Source organism: Cavia porcellus, unplaced genomic scaffold (assembly GCF_034190915.1).
Source record: "Cavia porcellus strain 051 isolate PalLab524CR breed Dunkin Hartley unplaced genomic scaffold, mCavPor4.1 scaffold_17, whole genome shotgun sequence".
In the NCBI taxonomy this organism is placed as follows: Eukaryota; Metazoa; Chordata; class Mammalia; order Rodentia; family Caviidae; genus Cavia; species Cavia porcellus.
The window spans coordinates 72,693,754-72,715,311 of NW_026947500.1; the positions used below are offsets into that span (position 1 = coordinate 72,693,754).

The 21,558-nt window shown below is 60.2% G+C and overlaps 1 protein-coding gene across 14 annotated transcripts; it reads right to left on the reverse strand.

Annotated features, from left to right (window-relative positions):
* Positions 1–958: 958 nt before the first annotated feature.
* Ankrd24 (ankyrin repeat domain 24) lies at positions 959–19,450 on the reverse strand. 14 transcript variants are annotated; one of them, XM_063228818.1, is made up of 21 exons: positions 19,400–19,450; positions 13,336–13,422; positions 13,102–13,232; positions 12,936–13,024; positions 12,058–12,122; positions 11,492–11,549; positions 10,586–10,656; positions 10,285–10,391; positions 9,901–10,088; positions 9,461–9,489; positions 8,769–8,849; positions 8,532–8,639; positions 8,093–8,131; positions 7,905–8,003; positions 6,475–6,547; positions 6,148–6,260; positions 4,553–6,049; positions 3,068–3,235; positions 2,047–2,172; positions 1,796–1,861; positions 959–1,557 (listed from the first exon to the last, which is right to left on the reverse strand). In XM_063228818.1, the coding sequence occupies exons 1-21, from the start codon at positions 19,433–19,435 to the stop codon at positions 1,480–1,482; spliced, it is 3,309 nt and encodes a 1,102-aa protein (XP_063084888.1). In that variant the 5' UTR covers positions 19,436–19,450; the 3' UTR covers positions 959–1,479. The 14 variants fall into 14 exon arrangements, with proteins under 14 accessions (XP_063084888.1, XP_063084887.1, XP_063084879.1 ...); XM_063228817.1 differs by having other exon boundaries at positions 8,093–8,137; XM_063228809.1 differs by lacking the exon at positions 19,400–19,450 and adding an exon at positions 14,246–14,394 and having other exon boundaries at positions 8,093–8,137.
* Between the last annotated feature and the right edge of the window lie 2,108 nt (positions 19,451–21,558).

The following is a 21,558-nucleotide window of genomic DNA, read 5'->3' on the forward strand; positions in this document are numbered from 1 at the left end:
TTGGTGGGGGTGGCAGTGGTACTGGGGACTCACGCGGGATCTTTGCCCTGAGCTACATCCCCAACCCTTTACATTCTTTCAAAAACATATTTTTATTTAATTTTGAGACAGGGTCTCAGCTGCCTGGAGTCCAGGGTCACCGCTGTGCCCCACTGCACGCACCCCCCAATTCTTAATCAACCTCTTCTCTCTCCGACCCCAAACCGCAGCACAGCTGGCCCTGCCCCCACTGGCAAGTCCCCCAAAATCCCCACAGGTCACTTCTGGTCCTTCTGGCCAGGGGAGCGGAGGCAGCTGGTGGGAATTCCTTCCCTGAGCGGATCCAGTCTGTCCCTGGGGATTTCCTGATGCGTCCTGGGCAGGGGGAGGACCCAGCAGGGACACTGGCCCAGGTGGGTTTCGAATTTGCTAGATCCTCCTGCCTCAGCCTCCTACGTGTTGAGATCACAGGTGTGTGTCACCACACCCAGCTAAACTCCATTGTTTTTTCTGTATCTGCTCTACAGTCACTAAGTATGTGTTCCATCATGGTCACCCTCTCTGTAGTGATCTGACAGATTACTTGGAATTTGATATTTTCCAGGGCCTTGTTCTGCTTTTTTATTTCCACTGTTACCACTGGAAATTTGAGGTTGCATCTTCTTAAAGTATCTTTTTATTTTCTACTTTTTAAAATTTAATCCCTGGGTTGATGCCTGTGACATGCTTATGGCAAGCAGCTGTACGGCCAGCATTTTATGTAGTCACAAAATTACTACTCAGAGACATCTTCCTAGTGTAGCTGGCTTTGGAAGCTTGAATCTGTTGTAAGATTCTAATTCTTCAATTTATGGCAGATGAGAAGTCCCTGGTTCTTTGGCACTGGCCTGAGTTTGGGGCCCAGGAGGTGAGGTCTTCCTGCCATGGGCCACCCCACCCTGTCCCTGCAATGGGCACCCAGCAGCAGGCCACACACACCTTGTTCTTGTGCACAAAATGGTTATTTTATTTATTTATTTATTTATTTATTTATTTATTTTTGAGTCAGGGTCTCTATGCAATCCAGGCTGGCCTTGAGCTCACTTTGTAGCCCAGGCTGGCCTCGAACTTGCAGCAGTCCTCCTGCCTCAGCCTCCTGAGTGTTGGGATGACAGGCGTGCGCCACCAGGCCTGGCTCACAGTATTGGTTTATTCCTGCATTGGTGTTGAGGACGAGACATGGGCAGGAGCTCGTGATTCACAGATTGTCCGGTGGGGAGGGAGGGGTGCCAGTCTGACCCGTGTGTGTGTGTGTGTGTGTGTGTGTGTGTGTGTGTGTGTGTCTGTGTCTGTGTGTGTGTGCGCGCGCGCGCGCACGTGTGCATGTGTGTGTGTGTGTGTGTGCGCGCGCATGTGTGTGTAGGGACCACAAGGGGTGATGCTGCCTGCTAGGGTGGGTCCTAGGCTGGTCCCCAAATGCCGAGAGGCACGGTGGCAGTGTGGGGCGGGCAAAACCGGTCCTCAGCGGCCCTGCGCCTGCAGCCGCTGCATCTGCAGGATCTGGGTGAGAATCCGCTGCACATCCTCATCCATCTGACCCTGGGCCGGGAGCAGAGGGGGGGCAACCCTGGCGCCCCTGTCCGGCTTCCCAGGGCCCTCGGCACACACCCCCACCCCCGCCCCAGCTTAAGGTGCGTGCAGCTAGGAGGGACAGGCCCCGAGTATCTCTCTGCCTGGGCCACCCTCCTGCCTTCTAGAGGGGAAACTGAGGTCCCAAGGCAGCAGCAGAAGCGGCACCAGATTGGTCGATTTGCAGCTGGGCGTCTGCACCACTCACCTGGATGGCGTAGAGCAGGTGGCTCCTGTACAAAGCCACCACGGCACAGTGGTCCCGGGCGGCATCCTGTGGCATGGGGGTGGGGTGCTCAGTGAAGCAGGAGCCCTCCCCTCCCTGACCCCAAAGTACACCCAGAGCCGCATTGCACGATAGGTGGCGCTATCACCAGGGAGGGCGCTGCGAGTCTGCTTTGCGCATGCGCCAGATGGCCCCGCCCCACCCCGCCCCCAGAGTGTCCCAGTGCAGCTCACCGCCATCTGCTGCTGCAAAGCCTTCACCTGGCCGCGGAGGGCCTCCACTTCGGGGCTGGCGGGGGCGGCGGGCTGCTCTTTCAAGGCCTCCTTCAGGCTGAAGACTTCTTTGGAGAGTTCTGTGATCTGCAGGTGGGGATGGAGGGGTCACCCCAGCGGGAAGTGGCTCCAGGCTTGCTAAGGAATGGCACAGCTCGGGGCTCCCCAACTCCAGCCCGTGCCCAGCCCTAGTTTGACCCTTGCCAGTTTTCCTGGTGTGGCTGTCTCACACTTAGCGGTGTTTAGTTTGTTGTTTCTTTATGTAGCAGCACTGGGGTTGGAACCCAGCAGCAAAAAAACAAAACAAAAAAGAAAAGAAAAGACCAGAACTTGGGAGCCCGAGTTAAAACCCTGCTGAACCATTGCACGGTTGTGTGACTTTGGCTGAGTGGATTCCCTCTCCGTGCCCAGATTTCTCAAATGGGAATCATTAAAGCACCCAGAGCTGGGCAGAGGCGCTCGCCTGTCATCTCAGCACTGGGGAGGCTGAGACAGGAGGATCGCCAGAGTCCAGGGCCAGCTTGGGCTCCGTGGAGAGATACGGAGTGAGACTGTGTCTCACAAAATAAAACAGAACCCGAGGCACGTGTGTGGGGATCTGATGAGAATTCAGTGATCACTCCATGTGAAATGCAGAGCCAGGGCCTGGAGTTCAGGGCGCCCAGAAGAAGTGTGACTGCGGTCCTAAGTAGAAGAGCAGAAGCCTTGGCGTGGCCTCCTTTTCTGGGTCTCAGCCTCCCTCTTTCTTGTCGGAGTCAGGGTCTCACTATGCAGCTCAGGCTGGCCTTGAGCTCACAGTGTAGCTCAGGCTGGTCTCGAACCAGCAAAGATCCTCCTGCCTCAGCCTCCCAGTGCTGGGATGGATGACAGGCACGCACCACCACGCCCATCCGTGGTTTCCCTCTTCCTTGAGTCACCCTTAGACTCTTTCCAATCTCTGCCAAGTGGGGACCCTCAGACCCATCATGGGGGAGACACTCACCTTCTTGTCCTTCTCCTTGGCTTTGTCCAGGGCTTCCTGGGCTCGGCTCTGGGCCTGGCGTGCCCTTTCCGCCTCGGTACGGAGCCCCCGCAGCTGCTGCTCCGCCGTGGCCAGCTGGGCCTCAGCCGCGTGGCGTTCGCTCTTCATGAACAGAGCTTCCCGCTGCACCTGCGGCCCACGCCCGCAGAGGATGCTCAGGGCACGCGGTCCCCAAAAACTCCAGGGCCAGGTGTCCTGAGCCTCCTGCTTTGTGCCGAGGACATTCCAGCCACAGGTCAACCTCCCGGTCTCCCCTGGGGCCTACGGACATTCCCACCATGCCGGCCACCTCCGACCCCCGAGCTGTGTGTCCTCGGGCAAGTGGATTAACCTCTCTGGGCCACGGTTCCCCCCACTACGATGAGGATGACGTGAATTATGTGTACACCATGAAGCAAGAAGTGAAATATGTTTATGTTGGTACCAGGCAGCTGGTAAGTGCTGCATTTGATTTCTTTTTTTTTTTTTTTTTTTTTTTTTTTTTTGTCTTTTTCCTTTTTATCAGTACCAGGGATCGAACTCACGACTGCCTGCTTGCAAGACAGGCGCTTATGCGGCTGAGCTAAACCCCCAGCCCCACCCGGGTTAATTTTTCTATTCTTAATCTCCATTGTTTCTTAGAATTCATTGTCTAACATCCAGGAACAGGAACTTGGCCTCTGTGACATCCAGCAGGTTGGGAGCTACAGTTTTTTTCTCTATATATCATTGGAGTTGAACTCAGGGCCTTTGGACTAAGCTATATCCCCAGCCCTTTTTTATTTTTAATTTTGAAGCAAGTTCTCACTAATTCACTAAATTGCACAGGTTGGTCTTGAACTCATGATCCACCTGCCTCAGTCTCGTAAGTAGCTGGAACAGGGTCAAAATGACCACTAATGGGGCTCAGGGTTTAGCTTAGCTGCATAAGCACCTGCCTGGCAAGTGCGAGGTTGTAAATTGGATCCCCACTATCAAAAAAAAAAAAATGACCACTAATGAAAGTGGATGCTAAATAAATACACAGAGAGAAATAAATCCAACTCATTGCTTAACAAAAAAAAGAAAGAAAAGCAGTACAGAAATTGTGCATAACAAGCACCAAACCTAGAGATTAGACATGTTTGATTTTCAGCTAAAACCAAGTAGAGATTAGAAAATGAATCATAGAAAGCCAGGGATACAGCTCAGTGGCACAAGCAGCCTGCCTGGCAAGTGCAGGGTCCTGAGTTCGAGTCCTGGTACAAAAAAATAAGAAAGAAAACAAAAGGCTGGCAAATGGCCTTGAGTCTCATTCCCAGGACCAAAAAAATAAAGCAAGTGAGAGATGAAATTCTAGGGTGGCTACAAGGTCAAACGTCCACCTGGAAATACCAAGAGGCCCGAATGTGTGCTCAGTGGAAGCTGACGGGTCCACACCCAGGGCTTGGGGTGCAGGCAGCTCCGGCCGGGCCCGCCTGCGCTCACCTGGAAGACCTCGGCGCTGGTCTTCTCGTGCCGCCGGGCCAGCTCTTGCAGCTGCCCCTCCAGCCGGGCCACGTCGGCCCGCAGCGCGCCCACCACGCGCTCGTGCTCCGAGAGGGCCACGCTGCCCACGCGCTCGCGCTGCAGCTCGGCCCGCAGCCGGGCGGCCTCCCTGCCGGCGGCCACCAGCTCCTGCTCCAGGCCGGCCGCGCGGCCCCGCAGCTCCAGGGCCTCCTGCTGCAGCCGGTGGTGCTCGCACGCGGGCACCGAGGCCTCCCGGAGCTCCGCCAGGCCCCGCCGCGCCCCCTCACACGCCGTGGCCAGCTCGGTGGCCCTGGCCTCGGCCGCGTCCCGGGCCCGGCCCAGCTCCGCGGCCGCCACCCGGTGCCGCTCGGCCGTGGCCGTGGCCGAGGCCAGCTGCTCGCGCAGCACCGCCAGCTCCCGGCTCTGCTCCAGCCGCGCCTCCTCCCGCCGGGCCAGCTCCGCCCGCAGGCCCCGGGCCTCCTCCTCGGCCAGCAGCCGGCCCGCCCGGGCCTCGTCCAGCCAGGCCGCGGCCGCCTCCAGCTCGCGCAGGCGGGAGTCCCGCTCGCGGAGGTCCTCCCGGGCCTGCTCCAGGGCGGCCCGCAGCTGGGCCGCGTCACCGCCACCGCTGCCCCTGCCGCCCTCGCCGCCCGCGTGGCTCCCGGCGCCCTCGGCGGCTCGCACCCGCTCCCGGAGCCTGCCTGCCTCGGCCTCCGCCGCCTGGCACTTGCCCCGGGCGGCCTCCAGCTCAGCAGCCGCCTCGCGCTGCCGCTCCCGCAGCGCCTCCTCCAGGCTCCGGATCCTGGTCTCCAGCTCGGACTGCAGCTTCTCAGAGGCCTCTGCAGCGCCGGGGTGCAGGATGGGCCCGGCAAGGACTGTGGCGGGTGTGGCCTCCAGGACAGTGGTCCCTGCATCAGTGGCCTTAGCTCCCGTGGCCTCCGTGTTTGCAGCGAGCTCTGCTCCCCTGGTGCCGGCTGCATTGGCCTTCACTGCTGGCTGCATCCTTGCGGCCTCGGCTCCCGTGGCCTCTGAAGCCGTGGCTGCTTCAGTTTCCATGGTCTCTCCCTCTTCTCCGGTCTCGGTCTCGATTTCTGTGGCCTCAGCCCCTTGCTCCTGGGCTCCCTCGGCCCCTGAGGCCTCGGCGGCTGCTTCCACGGGCCCAGCTCCTGCGGTTTCCCCGCCTGCCCCATCTTCGTCTGTACTCTCAGCTCCATTAATTCTGGTTTCTGGGACCACGGTGCCATTCACCTCTGTGTCAGGTGGCCCATTTTGGGTCTCTGAGGCCCCCGAGTCTTTGTCCTCTTCCTGTCTGGGGACTTCCCGGGCCTCCCGCTGCTCGAGGGCCCTCAGAGCCTCTGCGTGCTGCCTCCGGAGCTGGTCGAACTCAGCCCGCAGGGACTCGTAGAGGACCAGGGGGACGACCTCGGCCACGCCGTTCCCAGCCAGCTGAGTGTCGTCCTTCTCGAAGTTCTCCAGGATCTGGGGGTGGGAAGGCAGTCAGTGGGGAGAACGGGGGCCTCGACACCTTCTGCATCCATCCCAGGCCCTCGGTCGGTCAGCAGCCTCAGTTTCCCCACCTGGACCTTCTCCATCAGTTCCTGGTTCTGTCTGGTGAGCGCAGCCACTTGCTCCTGCAGGGAGGCCAGGCGCACCTGGGCTGCGGGGCTGAGCTGCCGGGCGGCCTCGGGCCCTGGCGGTGGGGGCGGGTGGGGCACAGTTAGCCCTGGGGCTCCAGCCAGCACTTCGGGGGCTGTGGAGCGGGGCACCAGCACCCCCAGAGCTGGCCCAAGTGGAGCAGCTTACAGATATGTGCAGACACTCCCTTCCCCACGAGAGTGACCCACCCTCTGCGCCCCAAGCTCCAAGCTCTAATCCCAGGGCCCGGGAGGTCGATGGGGCTTCACCTGGAAAATCAGAGAGCTCCCCCTCCTCGTCCTGCAGGGTGGCCACGTCATAGCTGGTGTTCTCTCGCTCACTCTGGGAGTGGGGAGGGCCCACTTCAGGGTTCTGTCCCCCAAATCACCCCTCCATCCTCCTACAACTTCCCGAGTACTGGACTGCTGGGTGTTTTTTTTTTTTATTGGGTAACTACTATGTCCTTCCCCATTATTTTTGCAGCGCTGGGGATGAACTCAGGACCCGTGTATGCTAGGGAGGTGCTCACCCCTGAGTGCCCCCCCAGCCCCCTGCACCCATTTTTTTTTTTGTCTTTTTCCTTTTTATCGGTACCAAGGATCGAACTCACAACTGCCTGCTTGCAAGGCAGGCACTTATACCACTGAGCTAAATCCCCAGCCCACCATGCACCCATTTTTAACCATTTTGTTTTTGCTTTGTTTGTTTGTTTAGACAGGATCTCTATGCAGCTCAGACTGGCCTTGAGCTCACTGTGTAGCCCAAGCTGGCCTCCTGCCTCAGCCTCCAAGTGGTGGAATTACAGGCCACCATGCCCATCTTTTTTTTTTCTATATAATTGTAGCAATTCTCGCTCTCTCTCTCTCTCTCTATATATATATATATATATAGAGAGAGAGAGAGAGAGAGAGAGAGAGCAGGGGATTGAACTCAGGGCCTTTACACTAAGCTACATCCCTAGCTCCTGCTATTTTTATTTCGAGACCGCCTCTCACTGAGTTGTATAGGCTGGCCTCAAATTTGAGGTCCTCCTGCCTCAGCCTCCCAGAGTGCTGAGATGACAGCTGCCCATACTCAGAACTGCCTTCATACGCGTGTTTGCTGATGTATGTGTAACATGTTTCTTGCATGTTTGTTCATCTTTACAAGGATGTGTTTGGAGAGCCCTCCATCCTGGCCCTGTGCGTGTGCGTGTGCGTGTGCGTGTGTGTGTGCGTGCGTGTGTGTGTGTGTGTGTGTGTGTGTTTCCAGGTGCGTTATCCGGGTGACTGGGTTTTCGAGGATGCTCCGCGGACATGAAACTGTTACAGGCCTGGTGGCTGTCCTGTTGGCCCCGAAGCAGGAGAGGCTCCGCCCCCAGCTCTCCATAGCTGACCTCCTCCCACCCTGACTCCACCCCATCCCGCCTCTAGCCATTCACCCACTCAAGGTCGGGCCCCGCCTACCAATAACCCCCCCCCCCCGCCCTGGCTGCACCCACCGTGACTTTGGCCCACCCAATGATCCACCCTGGCTCCACCCACCGGGCTCTGGCCCCGCCCACCCTTGCCCTGCTCACCCTGGCTCTACTGCTGCTTGCTGGAGCCCAGCCCTGGCCTTGCCCGACTCCACTCACCCTGGTTTGGGTCCAGCCCTTGGCTTTGGCTCCGCCCCAATCTCTGCCCCGCCCCAGGCCCTGGCCCCGCCCCCTCGGGCTCACCTCCAGCAGGGACAGCCGGCTCTGCAGACTTTCCACCTCGCGTCCCAGGCTCTCCTTCTCCTCCTGCTTCTCCGCCAGCAGCTGCTGCAGCTCCTGCACCTGAGGGCAAAGGCCGCTGGCTCAGGTGCCCCCCCCCGGAGTGGTGGGGGGACCCCGCAGTCGCTCCGCTCCCCACCTTCCGCCCCTACCTGTCTCTCCAGGCTGTGCAGTGAGCTGGCCTCTGCCTCCTGTGGCTGACGCAGACGGAGGGGGGGGGGGACAGGGTCAGACCCGGGCAGGGGTCTCCGGGCCTCACCCGCTGAGGCTCCCCCACCCTACCCACCGATGACTGTCTGCGTGCGGCTCACACCATTCCGACCCATCACTGCGGGCATTTACTGGGCCTCTGCTGTGTGCCATGTCCTATTTTGGGACCATGCATTTACTTCCTCACTTGAATATTCAAGTAAGCAAAAGAGGTCTGGGAAGAGGCATGGAGACTTCTAGCAGGGGCGAGGGTGCAGCCAGTGCAAAGGCCCTGGGGCAGCACAGAGCCTGGAGTAGTCAGGAGGCCTCATGAGTGGAGCAGGGGAAGGCAGGAAAGGAAGGAGGGGAGTCTTTCCCCACCTAAGCCTCTGCTCCCCTAACCTCCAGCTTCCTTCGCTCTTTGTGCTGTTCCAGGCCCCGGATCTTCTGCAGGAGGCGTCCCCTCTCCTGCCGCAGCCGCACGATCTCCTCGTAGGCTTCTCGATCGTCCTGTGCTCTCCCCCGTGGGAACCCACCACCTTTAGAGGAGGCCTGAGGCTGCCCCTCAGTGTCCCAGCCAGACACTGAGCCCTACCCGGGCTCCCTGCCCGCGCTCCCCAAGGCCCGGGCATCTCTCACCGGCACAGGGATGCTGGCGGGAGGCTGGGGCGCCTTCCGCTTCTTAGGACCCCCTCGCTTGTCATGGCTGGACACAGAGTTCTGTGGACAGAAGGAAAAGTGGGCAGACAGGGGCCACCCTGGCCTCCTACCCAGGGCCCCACCCAGCCAGTCCACTCCCACCCACAGCCCCAGCTCGGCCACCCCTGTCCTGCGGGCTCTGGGTCACTCCCAGCCTCTCTCCTGTCCTCAGTTATCGGGCTTCTAACTCAGCAGTTCTGGCAGACAGCAGCCCTTTCTCCCCAAGTCCCAAATCTGCTGTTTGTTTGGAGTCAGAGCCTCCCGGTGTAGCCCAGGCTGGCCTCAAACTCGCAGCGACCCTCCTGCCTCAGCCTCCCCAGGGCTGGGATCACAGGAGTGCGCCACCACCCCCTGGCTGAATTCTAAGTCTTATCGGACCAGAGTAGCTATGATCTTTTCCCTGTGGGGCTGAGAGGTCCCCGCCCCACCTCTCAAGGGTTCTGTGGGCCTGAGGAGTTAGAGTCGGGGCAGCGGCGGCCACTTGGTGGCAGCATACTGAGAGCTAAGTTCGCTTCCCGGCTAACCTTGACTGTCCCCCGCGCGACCCTGGCGGGGCATCCTTGCTCCCTGCGCCCCTCGGGCTTGCATGCGCGTGCGCCAGGGTTCGGACCCGCGCTCCTTACGGTCCCTACCTGAGACGAAGCTTCGCCCGAGTCCTCCTCTGCGGGAAGGGGAGAGAGGGAGGCCGGGTCAGGCGCCGGTGCCAGGGGCTCAGGCGAGGGGCGGCTCTCAAGTCCCCCAGAATCAAGGCTTGGAAGGCAAGAATTCATTCCAACAGGATGGGGGGGGGTGTCTTGAAACTCCCAAAGGGATAGGAGAGTGGCATTTGCCAGTAGGGGTGGGTAGGGGTGCCACTTTTTAGGACAGCCAAAAGCCTAAAAATAAGGAAGCTCCAGGAAACCAGAGTGGATCTCCAGACCATCCTATAGGCTCTGGGGTTCCTTGAAACTGCCTGAAGAAGGGGGTGCCACGAAACCGCTTCTAACACAGCAGACAGGAGACTATGCCCAGTAGTGAAGGAAGGGGGTGCTGAGAAACCGTCCAGAAGGGGTGCGGGGGCGGGGATCCCTACCGCTCGGTGGGGAGGGGCGATGGGCCGCCTCCTGCAGGAGGTGGAGGATGAGTTTGTCCCCCGCCAGGGCCCCGTAGTGCGCCGCGTCCTGGCCCAGCGCGTCGGTGATGCCCGGCTGGGCCCCGCCCTGCAGTAGCACCTCCACGGTTTCAGGGCTCGCGCCCTCGCAGGCCAGCATCAGAGCTGTCCTGTCAGGGAAGGGGGACTACTGGGGGGGTGAGCAAACTCCGGGACCCCTACGCCAGGAGGAGGAGGAAGAGGCCAACTGGACCCCTCACCACGCTCCTTCCCCACCCCCCACTCAGAGAGGCTGCGGGACCTCCCGAGGCTGCACAGCACAGCACAGCACAGCACGGAAAGATGGCTCGGCAGCGGGCAGCTCACCTGCCCTGCAGGTCCTGGTCATCTGCAGCAGCCCCCTGCTGCAGGAGGAGGCGACAGAGATCTGTGTGACACATCTGAGCTGCCAGGATGAGGGGCGTTGCGCCCGACTGGTGGGAAGGAGGAGGAGGGGTGCGGTGGGGTGAGAAGCTGCCGGGGAGGCAGGGAGGCCTTCTGCACTGCCCTGAGCTTCCCCTAGACTGCCGCGCTCTTTGCAAGGGGCTCCCTCCCTCCGAGGGCTGCCACTTGGGGACCGAGGACCCCAAATGTAGTCTCTGTCCCCGCAAAGACCCCGGAAGCTCACCCGATCTCGGGGGTTCAGATGTGCCTTGAAGGAGCACAGCAGCTCCGAGCAGGAGAGACAGCCGCCGGCCGCTGGAGAGGGGGCGGGGTTGGGAGAAGGCGTGGGCATTTGGGGGGGGCCCCAGGACCAGGACTGGGTTCTAACCAGGGCCTCTGCGCTGAGCTGTGTTCACCTTTTTATTTTGCGCCAAGGTTTCATGAAGTTGCCCAGACTTGTGTTGAACTTGCGACCGTCCTGCCTCAGCCTCCCAGAGGGCTGGGATGACAGGGGTGCCGCAGCCACACCAGGCAATAAATTTGTCTCAGGTAGGAAGGGGGCCCGAGTTGCCGGAGCACCCAGAAGCACTCCCGCCACTAGGCGGCAGCACACCGCAGCCACGGGAGACAGTGCGCAGCGACAGAACCCACGCAAAGGGAGCGCGGGGTCCTGAGGCCTCACTGGAGCCCGGAACCGCCCGGGCTCGGTGTAGACCCTGGACCGGCGCTGGCCCAGGTGGTGGAGAGCTTCGCCTCCCTTGTGGGAGAGCTGATTCTGAAGTTTTGTTTGGGCTGGCCGCGTTGCCCTGGGATTTCTGTTTTTCTTTTTTGTCTGAGACAGGCTCTTGCTTTGCAGTTCAGACTGGCCTTGAGCTCACTGTGTAGCCTGGCTGATGGAAAACTCATGGCAGTTCTCCTGGCTCAGCCTCCCAGGGATGACAGACGTGTGCCACCATGCCCTGGATTTAGTGGCTTTTTGAGACCCTAGCTTACAGTAAAAAATAAAACAGGCTGGGGGTGTAGCTCAGAGCAAAGGCCCTGGGTTCCATTCCCCTAGCCTCCTGCCCAGAAGAGGAGGCCACAGGGCGCCCGGGTGAGGGTAACCCCCAAGGGCAGCACCCATGAGCGGGCAGGGCTGCGCCGCACCCACCTGCATGATGCAGAGCTGTCCACCCACTGCTGTCCTCGATATCCACCATGCAGGAGGCCTGGGAAGGGGGAGTGGGTCACTTCTCTTCCTGTTACTTGATTTTTCCAGAACCTCTCCCCCCACCCCAGCTTGGGGAGGCCGTGTCACAGGCCTCTGAGTGACTCTTGGCTTTTATGAGAATTGGTGAGAAAGGGAGTAGCTGGGATGTGAGGAGTAGCTGGGAGTATGGGGAGTAGCTGGGAGTGTGGGGAGTAGCTGGGAGTGTGGGGAGTAGCTGGGAGTGTGGGGAGTAGCTGGAGCAGCTCAGCAAAGGCCTGGCTAAAACACTAAGGTAGGAGGAAGAACTAGTGTTCATGAAGGTCTAGTACCAAGAGTGCATCTTGGTGTGAGACGCATCTGGATGCTTGGGAGTATCTGATAGTCTAGAGAGTAGCTGAAACTAGGACTAAGATGAGCCAGGGGATAGGAGGATTCAGGGAGTAGCTGGAGGTTTGAGGTCTTGCTAGCACTCAGAGCAGTAGAGTATCTGAAATTCAGGGAGTATCTGAGATAAGAAAGTAAGAGACCTGTAGCAGCTGCTTCAAACACTGTGGGTGCCCATACTTGGCGGCCAGGTGGAGAGCATTGTAACCTGGAAGGGAGGGGAGGTTTACTACAGATACTCCAGGGCTCCCAGCTGCTCCACAAACCCATGTCCATTGTGATGCAGTTTCCCTCCGTCTCCCCCTCCGTCTCCATCTCATGCCTAATGATCCCCAGGCCCCAGGTCTCAAGTAACTCACGCACCCCTTCTCTTTTTACCCCAGCTACTCTCAGAGCTCCAGCTACTCCTAAATCCCAGCTACTCCTCCATGCCTCAGATACTCCCCTCCCTCTCCTTGTGATTCTCCTGCTCCAGAAAGTTCCACCGCAGCTACTCCCACGAGCCCAGCTTGGCCCTCAAATGCCAGACTCTCCCCTCTTCCACCCTTGGTCTCAGATTCTCCTGAATCCCAGGGTTACCCCTAATCCAAGTCTCCCCCATCATTCTGGCACCCTGAGGAGGAGCCCAATGACCTTCCTCTGCCCTCCCCACTTTCTCAAAAACTTCCCCAAGTCAAGGATTTATCTCAGTGGCTCAAGGTCGTGAGTTCGATCCCCAGTACCAAAAACAAAAACAATAAAAACAAAAAAACCCAGCTACTCCTCGGGCCCAGCTGCTCCCTCCGACTTAACCACAACCTGAAGCCTAGTTACTCCCTGCTGACAATGGCTATTGGCTTTGCCTACTACCAGCTGCCACTCACCCTTGGGCACCACAGCCTGAAATGTCCCTGTGCCTCCCTTAGGACAGTTGCAGGAACTCCCTTCTTCCTGAGGGTGACACTGAGACCTTGAAGCTGCTGGGGTCTGGGGTTGGGAACCTGCTGAACTTCCGCCTCCCGCCCAGCGCAGCTGACGGTACCTGCCCCATCCGTGCTCATCACGTTGGCGCCCTGTGCCAGCATCACCTCCAGACAGCTGGCAGCGCCCCGCATGGCTGCCAGGTGGAACCTGGGGTCAGAGGTCAGAGGTCAGGGGAGACAGGGCGTGTCCCCTCGACCGTGCCCCCCAGAGGCACCGGCACTCACGCAGACTTGCCCTCGGGGTCCAGCTTGGTGGGCACCAGCCCCTTTCGGGAGATGAGTGCAGCGACCCGGGCAGAGTCGTTGTTCTCTACGGCCTGCAGCAGCCGCTCGTCGCTTTTGCCCCAGTCTTGGCCCTGCGGGTCACCCGCACAGACACGTGGGGCCAGGCGGGCACCGCCTCCTCCCTGCGCCCCCTGGCGGGGGTCCCAGCTCTCGCCGCCCACCCCGGGCACTTGCCTGGCGCCTGCCTCTGGCTGCCGGCTTCGGGATGGGGCAGGGGCTGCAGGGCGGGCAGGAGCCGAGGTCGGCGGGGCTGAGCCGCAGCTGCCAGGGGAGGTGGTCCTGGGCGGGGGCCAGAGACAGCGTCCCCCGAGCCCGCGCCCCGGCATCTGCCCCAGGCCTAGTGCCCCGCCTGTGACCCCAAACCCACTGCTGGCACCGGCCTGCTTGGCCTCAATGTCTCTCCCCAAGTGTTCCGGGGCCAAGTCTCCAGGCGCCTCTCCCAGCTGCTGAGTCTCCTCAACTGACCCCCTAAGGTCCCCTCCCAACCCCCCTCTCCCATCTGTCCATGGTGCACCTGCCATCGTGATCCCCCAATACCTCCAGACCTGTCCACCCAAACGTTAGCTTCTGAAGTCGCCTCCACTGTCCGCAGCCTTCTCCAAAACTACCCCAAACCAAGCCCCGCGAGGTGGCACACGCCCCTAACCCCAGCCTGGGGAGGCTGAGGCAAGAGGATCGCCTAGAATTTGAGGGCAGCCTGGGCCACACAGCGAGAGCCTGGCTCGAAATCCCAAGCCACTATTCTGCAAAGGTCACGATGCCTTCCCAGGACCACCCCCCCAAAGCCGCGCATTGTTCCTCCAAACGGCAATAGGGCTCCTGACTGTTCCCCCAAGGTCCCCTGCATTCTTCTCAGGTCGTCCGTCCTAGGAACTGTCCTTGTGTGCATGTTCCCGAATGTCCCATCTTTACACCAAGGGCTGGCACAAGCCCTAGCCGCCCTGCCCCGCGCATCCCTCCTGGGTCTGGGGGTGCGGGCCTTACGTGGTTGGGGCCGGGTGGGGGAGGGGAGGCGGACCAGTGTCTCGGGGGTCCCCCCAGGGCTCCGCCCACATTCCCACTCCTCCCCCCGCCCGAGCCCTACCGCAAAGGAGGCGGCTGCGCACAAACACAGCTGCTTCATGGCGTCCAGGGCGCGGGCCAGCAGGGCGGCCGGGGTCCGATAGGCGGCGGTCCAGAGGGGCGGGGCGGGGCCGGGGTCTGGGGCCCCGCCCACAGCGGCGTCACCACGCCCACTCCGGCGGCGTGCCGCCCACCCAGGCGTGGCTCCGCCCCACACAGATAGGCCCCGCCCACTCCCGAGAAAACCTCTTTGACTTGCCCCGCCCACAAGCCCCGCCCACGCCGGCGCCTCCCGGCCCCAGTTCGCCTCAGCACATCCCACTCCCACGAGGTCTCGTCCACCTTCCCCCTCCCCCTTCCCCTTCCCCAGGGGTTGGGGAGACCCAGGGATGGCGCACTGCCCTGGATGTGCTGAGGGGGCCCTGTCTCTCCATGGAAGGCCGCACAGCCAGGGCTGCTGGGCTCGGGGACCTTGTGTCCATCTCCCTTCCGGCTCCCAGCAGAACAGGTAGAGGGATGCGAGGTGTCTCTCAGCCCAGCCTCTGAAGGCAGCCATCCCACACTTACTGATTGTCCTAGGCGTTTATTTCCACGCCATTCATTCTCCCATTCATTCATTCATTCATTCATTCATTCATGCATTCGCCCCTTCACTCATTCATTCATGCGCCCGTTCATTCATTCATGCGCCCATTCATTCATTCATGCGCCCGTTCATTCATTCATGCGCCCATTCATTCATTCATGCGCCCCTTCATTCATTCACTGAATCCCTCACTAATTTGCATATTCATTCCTCCTTTTTTTTTTTTTTTTTGTTTTTTTTGTTTTTTTTGTACTCTGAATGGAACTCAGGACCTTGCCCTTGCCAGGCAAGAGCTGTGCCTCTGAGCTGTCCCCGGCACCGGGCCGACATGCTCAACTCACTCATTCGTCATTACTGGCTCATTGTGTCACTTACTGAGTTGCACATTTACCTCGCTTTTGGACGTTAATTCATTAGTTCATTTCTGCATTCATTCATGCGCCCATTTACTGGCTCATTTCTGCGCTCTTTCATAATGGTCAGTCATATTCCAGTGCGGCTCTGCAGAATCTAGTGCCCCCCACTCCCATGTCTCCCCAAGTGGCTGAGCCCAGACTTACCGGCTGACAGCCTCACCGTCTTGTCTGTGGAGTGGGTGATCAGTGTACACAAAGCACTGCCCATCCCAGTGCCTGGCACACAGCAGGCTCACAATAAAAACTGTGACTCAGCCGGCAAAGGAAGATCCAAGCCTGGGCCGAGGCACAGGGAAGGGTGTAGCATGTACAGATGCTCAGTTAAACCCACTGGAAGTCAGAGAGGATCCAGCCCTGGCCTTGGACTCCATGGGCTGGGAGGGTCTGGGTCACAGCCCAGAGCAGGGCCCACTGAGGCATCTCTGGCACACAGCCTGGCACTCTGAACAGGTCAGAGTGGCTGGTGTGTGGGCACAGCTAATGAAGGGCTCACAAGGCCACGTCCACTGGCCCATAGGCATTTTGTTCCTGCGGTCCACTAAGTGCCAGCAGGTGCTGGGTGCTGGGAACCCGGGGTGATTGAAAGGACGGGGAGACCTGAGGGGCGGGCAGTGGGCCAGGCAGGGACAAGGTGACCCTCAGGAAAAACCGCCTCTTACCTGGGATCCTGTAGTAGCCTCCTGCTGGGTCCCCAGCTCCAGTCTCCCCGACCCAAGCCTGCCCCCCACAGCAGCCGAAGGCCCCTGGGAGCCCCTGAACCAGGTCCCTCAGCGCAAGGCTCCCACCTGCCCTTCCCTTCCGGTGAAGCCAAGCTCCCCTCCCATGGGCCGGTGGGCTGTGGGAGACAAGGCCCGTGACTCCCTTTGAATCCAAAACAATTGCTGTGACTTTGATTATTTGGAGACTCATTTCTTTATACTGATATGTGAAAGGCTGGCGAGGATATTTCCTGCTCTCTATAACCCCCAAAACAATTCCACTGCTACCCTAATTGATTATGTAAATTGATCCTTCTGCATGTCTTTTTTTTTTTTTTTTGTCTCTTTGAGGCAGGGTCTCACTCTGCAGTCCAGGCTGGCCTTGAGCTCACTTTGGAGCCCAGGCTGGTCTCAAACTCAAGGATCGTCCTGCCTCAGCCTCCCGAGTGCTGGGATGACAGGCGTGGGCCACCAGGCCCGGCTCCTTCTGCATGTCTTTATCTCTGCAATTCACAGAGGCCATTCTTGCACCTGGCCAGCCAGCTCAGGTCACTCAGTAATTCCTGCCATCCTGACTGGCACTCAGCCCCGAGCCACCCCCTTCTTCACAAGATAATAAATGCTGGGAGAGGCCTGGGATCAGGGCGTTTGTCTGACGGGGCTTAGGACCCAGTTAACTTGGTGTCTTTACTCTGGCCCTGGGCTGCATTGGAGATGGTAGATTGGAGTTAACCACTGCTGGGATTCCAGTAACATCTCATAGGATTATAAATATAGCTTTTTGGCCTGTAGGGAAGGCTAGAGACAGGATTACAGTACTTGGATGGCTGAACTCGATATTTGGGTTTACAATAGTGGACCTCTGAGCCAGGCGTGGTGGCTCATGCCTGTAATTCCAGCACTCGGGAGGCCAAGGCAGGAGGATCATTGGGAGTTCCAGACCAGCCTGAGCTACAAAGTGAGCTCAAGGCCAGCCTGAGCTGCATAACGAGTCCCCATCTCAAAAAAGACAAAAAAAAGAAAAAAATAGTGGGCCTCTGTGTGAAGTTGGTGACAGCAAAAGAGACCAGGGAAGACTTATGGGGGGGTCCAAGACCCCTTGGGGGTCCAGTGCTTAGGTGTAAGACAGGGGAGCAGGGCTGGCGGAAGGAAGGAGCCAGTTCAGTTCCGGGAGGGGGCGTCCAGCCTGGTCGTCAGAGAAGGGACGAGGCTCCGGCAGAAGGGCCCAGATCCTCAGTCTAGGAGCAGAGGCCTGCTGGGCTGTGCTGGGCCTGCTGTGCGCCCTGGAGCCAGTTACCTCCCTCTCTGGGATGAAGGGGCTAAGTCACAGGATGACACCACGGGGGTCTCTGTCCCCCTTAGCACTCTGGACAGATCAGGGGTCCCCCGTGTGCTGGGGGGGGGGCATCCTGGGCCCTGCAGGATCAGGGTGACCTGCCGATTTCCCAGACCCCTGGGACAGGTGGGGTGGGGCAGGACAGGTAAACTGATCTCTGGGCCCAGGCCTCGGGTTTCAGGCTTCCTGGGCTTCTCCTCCTCCATCCCTGAGCGCCAGCCACCTGTGTCTCAAAGCCCCACACAAGGTACCTTGGATACAGCTGCCCCCAGAGATCCCCTCAAGACTCCCCCCACTCCGTTTCTGCCTCAGCCTTTTGACCCTGTCCTCATCCAGCATCAAGGAGATGGCACCTCTCCCCAGGGACCTCACTCAGCACAAAAAGCCAAATGTGACCAGGTGTGGTGGCGCACAGCTGGGATCCCAGCACTGGGGAGGCTGAGGCAGGAGGATCCCTGCAAGTTGGAGGCCAGCCTGGGCTACACAGTGAGCTCAAATTCAACCTGAACTGCACAGGGAGACCCTGTCTCTAAATAAATAAATAAATACAAAATAAAATGCCAGCTGGTGCAGCTGCCCGAACCCTGTTTTTGTACAGCCCAGGGCTAAGGGTGCTCTTAGGGTTGTTAGTGATTGGAAGGAGGCTGGCCATGGTGGTGCATGCCGGTAATCCCAGTACGGGGAGGCTGAGGCAGGAAGATCACGGGGAGTTCAAGGCCAGTCTCAACTACTAGTGAGACCCAGTCTCCAAAAAAAAAAAAAAGAGAAGAAAAAGAAAAAACTGATTGGGGGAAAATTAAAAAGTCATTTGTGACCTGTAAAAAAATGTTATCAAATTCAACTTCCAGCAGCCATTGATAAAATTTTGTGAGCGTGGTGCTAGCTGTTGAACCCAGGGCCTTCGCACTCAGCTCGAGCCCCAGCCCTTTTTAATTTTTATTTTGAATCAGGGTCCCTCCAGAGCCCGGTTACCCGAAGCCGGCCGGAAACCAGGGCCGTCGCCGTCCGGGCGTGCAGCGCTATGGCGCCACCTGGCGGCCACTCTCAGAAGCGCGGCAGCGGGGACACACACCTGGCGGGCGAGGACGCACACCTGGCCGGCGCGGCCACCGCCAGCACTGGGAACGCAGGTCCCAGGGACACCGGGCGGCCGCGCCGCAGTCACGGTGTTTGCTTTCTTCCCTCGGGGCTGCTGCACAAAAGCTCGAACCTGACTCTGCTGCCTGCGGCGAAACCGGAGAAGGGCAGGCGTGGTGGCCAGGTGGGGGGGTGGGGGGCCAGGTGCCCGCGGGCCGGAAGACAGAGACCAGGTGTCCCGCCGCCCTGAGCACCGGGCCCTGCCACCTGCGCCCTCTGAGACCTCATGCCGCCTTTTAGTTTTATTTTATTTTACTTTATCTTTGTCTTCCAGTACCGGCATGGAAGCCAGGGCGCTCCTACTGAGCTACACCCTCCGCCCTGTTTCATTTTTTATTTTGATACAGGCCCTTACTGCGCCTCTCAGTTGCCCAGCCTGGGACTGAACGGAGACCCTCCTGCCTCAGCCTCCCGGAGTGCTGGGATGCAGGTGTCCGTGGGCCACTGCGCCCCTAAGTCGGCCCTTTTACTAATCAGCGCACTTTCCATGTCCGCTCTCTCCCCAAGCCCCATCCAGGTCTTAGCGGCACAGCCATGGGGGAGCCAGGTGTCCCCCTCCCGGGCCGTAGGACTCCGGCCAACTCCAGCCTCGCGGGCCTCCCCCGCCTGGTCCGCAGGGTGAGGGTGAGGGATGCTCTGACCTCAGAGCCCCAGTGAGGGTCAGAGCCATGGCCAGCACTTTAGAGCATTCAAATTCGGGTAAACCAAAGTGCAGAAAGGAGCTGGGTTGGAGGGAGGAGGGGAAGCGGGCGCAGAGCCGGGTATGCGGGAGCAGACGCTGGCCTGAGGGGGCCTCACAGAGGGCCCCACGGAAGCAGCAGGGAGAGCCGGGAGGAAAGCAGGGTGGCTGGGGAGAGCTTAAAGGTGGGCGCTTGGGCCTGAGGGTGCTGGGCTGGGGAACGGAGCACCCCGGAGCAAGACAGGCCCAGGCTGACACAGTTCCCAGCGATGAGTCTGGGGAGCCGTGGGGGACAAGTGGGCCCTCAGCCAGCATGACACTCACCTCCGGCTTCTTAAATCTGGCTCGGAGAGTCTTCATAGCCAGCACCCGGCCACCTGCGGAGGGAAAGGGCAGAGCGGGGTGAGGCGCCCAGCTCCGAGGAGCAGGAGACACTCCAGTTCCCACCACCACCACGAGAGCCACCTCCAGGCAGCCCGGGCTCTCAGAACCAGATACAGCCAGCTCCATCACCCAAGGCTCCCTGCGGCATGGCCTGCAAGCTGCTTGCAGACCTTCTCCAAGTCTCACTTTCCTGGCCTGGAGGCAGAGTTGATTGGTGTGGTTCTTTCTGCCAAGGTCCTTTATAGTTTTCTGTAATGAACTCCTATTCATCACCTACAACCCTTTTCCAAAATCCCATGCTCTGATCAACTGTGCTTCAACAATCAAGTGCTCCTTGGGAACTTTACACAGGGCTGAGGCCTCTGCGCTGAGTGTGTTTGTTGGCTGCTCGGACAGGAGACCCCTGCATCCAAGCCCTGTGCCTGCCTGGTGCTGGGGTAACAGCAGTGGGACCCGGGCTTGTGGTGTGGTGATGGCGGGAGTGACCGTCTGGCAGGACTGGCCTGGGGATGCTGTGTCCAGTGCCTGGCATCCTGGGTGGCACAGGGGTCTCTGCGAAATGGCAGGACCTCCACCACTCCTCCTGCCACCTGGGAACCCTTCTCCCCCCTATCAGCCACATGCCCACTGTCTGCACCCGCAGAAGATGACAGCCCTTTGTCACCTTTAACCCAGGCTCCCGAGCCGCTCCATCCCCCACTCCAACTCCCTCCGGCCCAGCCACCCACCGGCCATGGGCCCCAGCTCCGGGCCACGCACCAGCACCCACCCACCCACTCGTCCCTCTGCCTACCCACCCGCCAGCCCATCTCCCCACCCAATCACCTGCCCCACTCATTCATCCACTCGTGCGTCCGTCCCTCTGTCCACCCAGCTACCCACCTGTCCACTCCACCGCCCAACACCCACCCACGCGCCCACCCTCTACCAACCAGACCAGCCGCTCACTGTGGGGCACCCGGCCCTCTGCCCCTGCCCCTGACTGAGGAAACCCCATCACACCTCCCCCACTCCCACCCTCCCACCCAGGGGGGGTGGGGGAGTGGGGGCGGGGCGGTGCCCGCAGACCTGGCGCTGCTTCCTGGGGGAGGTGGTGCCCGCTGGGGTGCTGAGCAACAGTGGGGGACAGAGCCACACCCTGCAGACCCCCGAGGTGGGGGTGCAGACAAGGTGGCTGGGTCAGACTCCAGCGCCCACCTCCAGCTGCAGGCCTCCCCCCGATGGCGCCCTCCTGCTCCCTACTCCTGCGGCTGCAGCCCGCGGCTCCGGTTACCCACTCCCAGCTGGGCCGCGGCCGCAGGGCGGCGCCCAGTGCGCGCCGGTGACACCCGATCACCCGGGGCTGGGGACAGACAGCAGGGAGGAGGCCGCTGGCAGCCGGGGTGCTGTTGGCCCTGGGCTCTGGCGGGAAGACACCGGCCTCCTCCCAGCATCGCTGGGCCGATCTCGGCTTGCACCCTGCCATTGCACCCCGGCCTCCCCCAGGGTCGCCTGCCTGTGCACCTCTGCAGGCCGCTCCTGCGCCCCTCTAACGCCCGCCCAGTCTGCACTCAGGGCTCCCCGTGCCCCTTCCGGGAAGGAGGTCCCCAGCTGGGTCAGCAGCCCCTCGGAGCGCCCTCTCTGCCCCGCACGGTGTCGCCCTGCACGCCCCAGGCCCCCTGGGTCACTCTGGCCGGTCACCCGTGGGCAGGGTTCTGCTGTGCCTGCTACTTGGCACCAGGCAGGACCTCAGCACGTGTCTCTTCACTGGCTCTTCAAGGCCACCAGCACCAGTGACCTTGATCAGCTCTGATCTCCAGGGGGAGCGGAGGCGGGGGTCCCCATAAGATGCACATGCCCCCCATCCGCTTGGGCAGGACTCATCCAAAGCCCTCTTCTGCACCAGGGTCTCCACTGTGTGCGACTCCCTCCTTCCTAATGTGTAAAAACTGAAAGGGACCATTGGCCACTTTCCTCCCCATTTTAGAGGTGACTGGAACCCAGCTCCCCGCCCCAATCCCTGGACAGTTTGGGTCTTAGCTATTCTAATGGGCTACTCTGTTCCAGTACCTAAAATGGCGGCATTAGCGTCACCAGAAGGCGCATGCGCCACAGAGGAA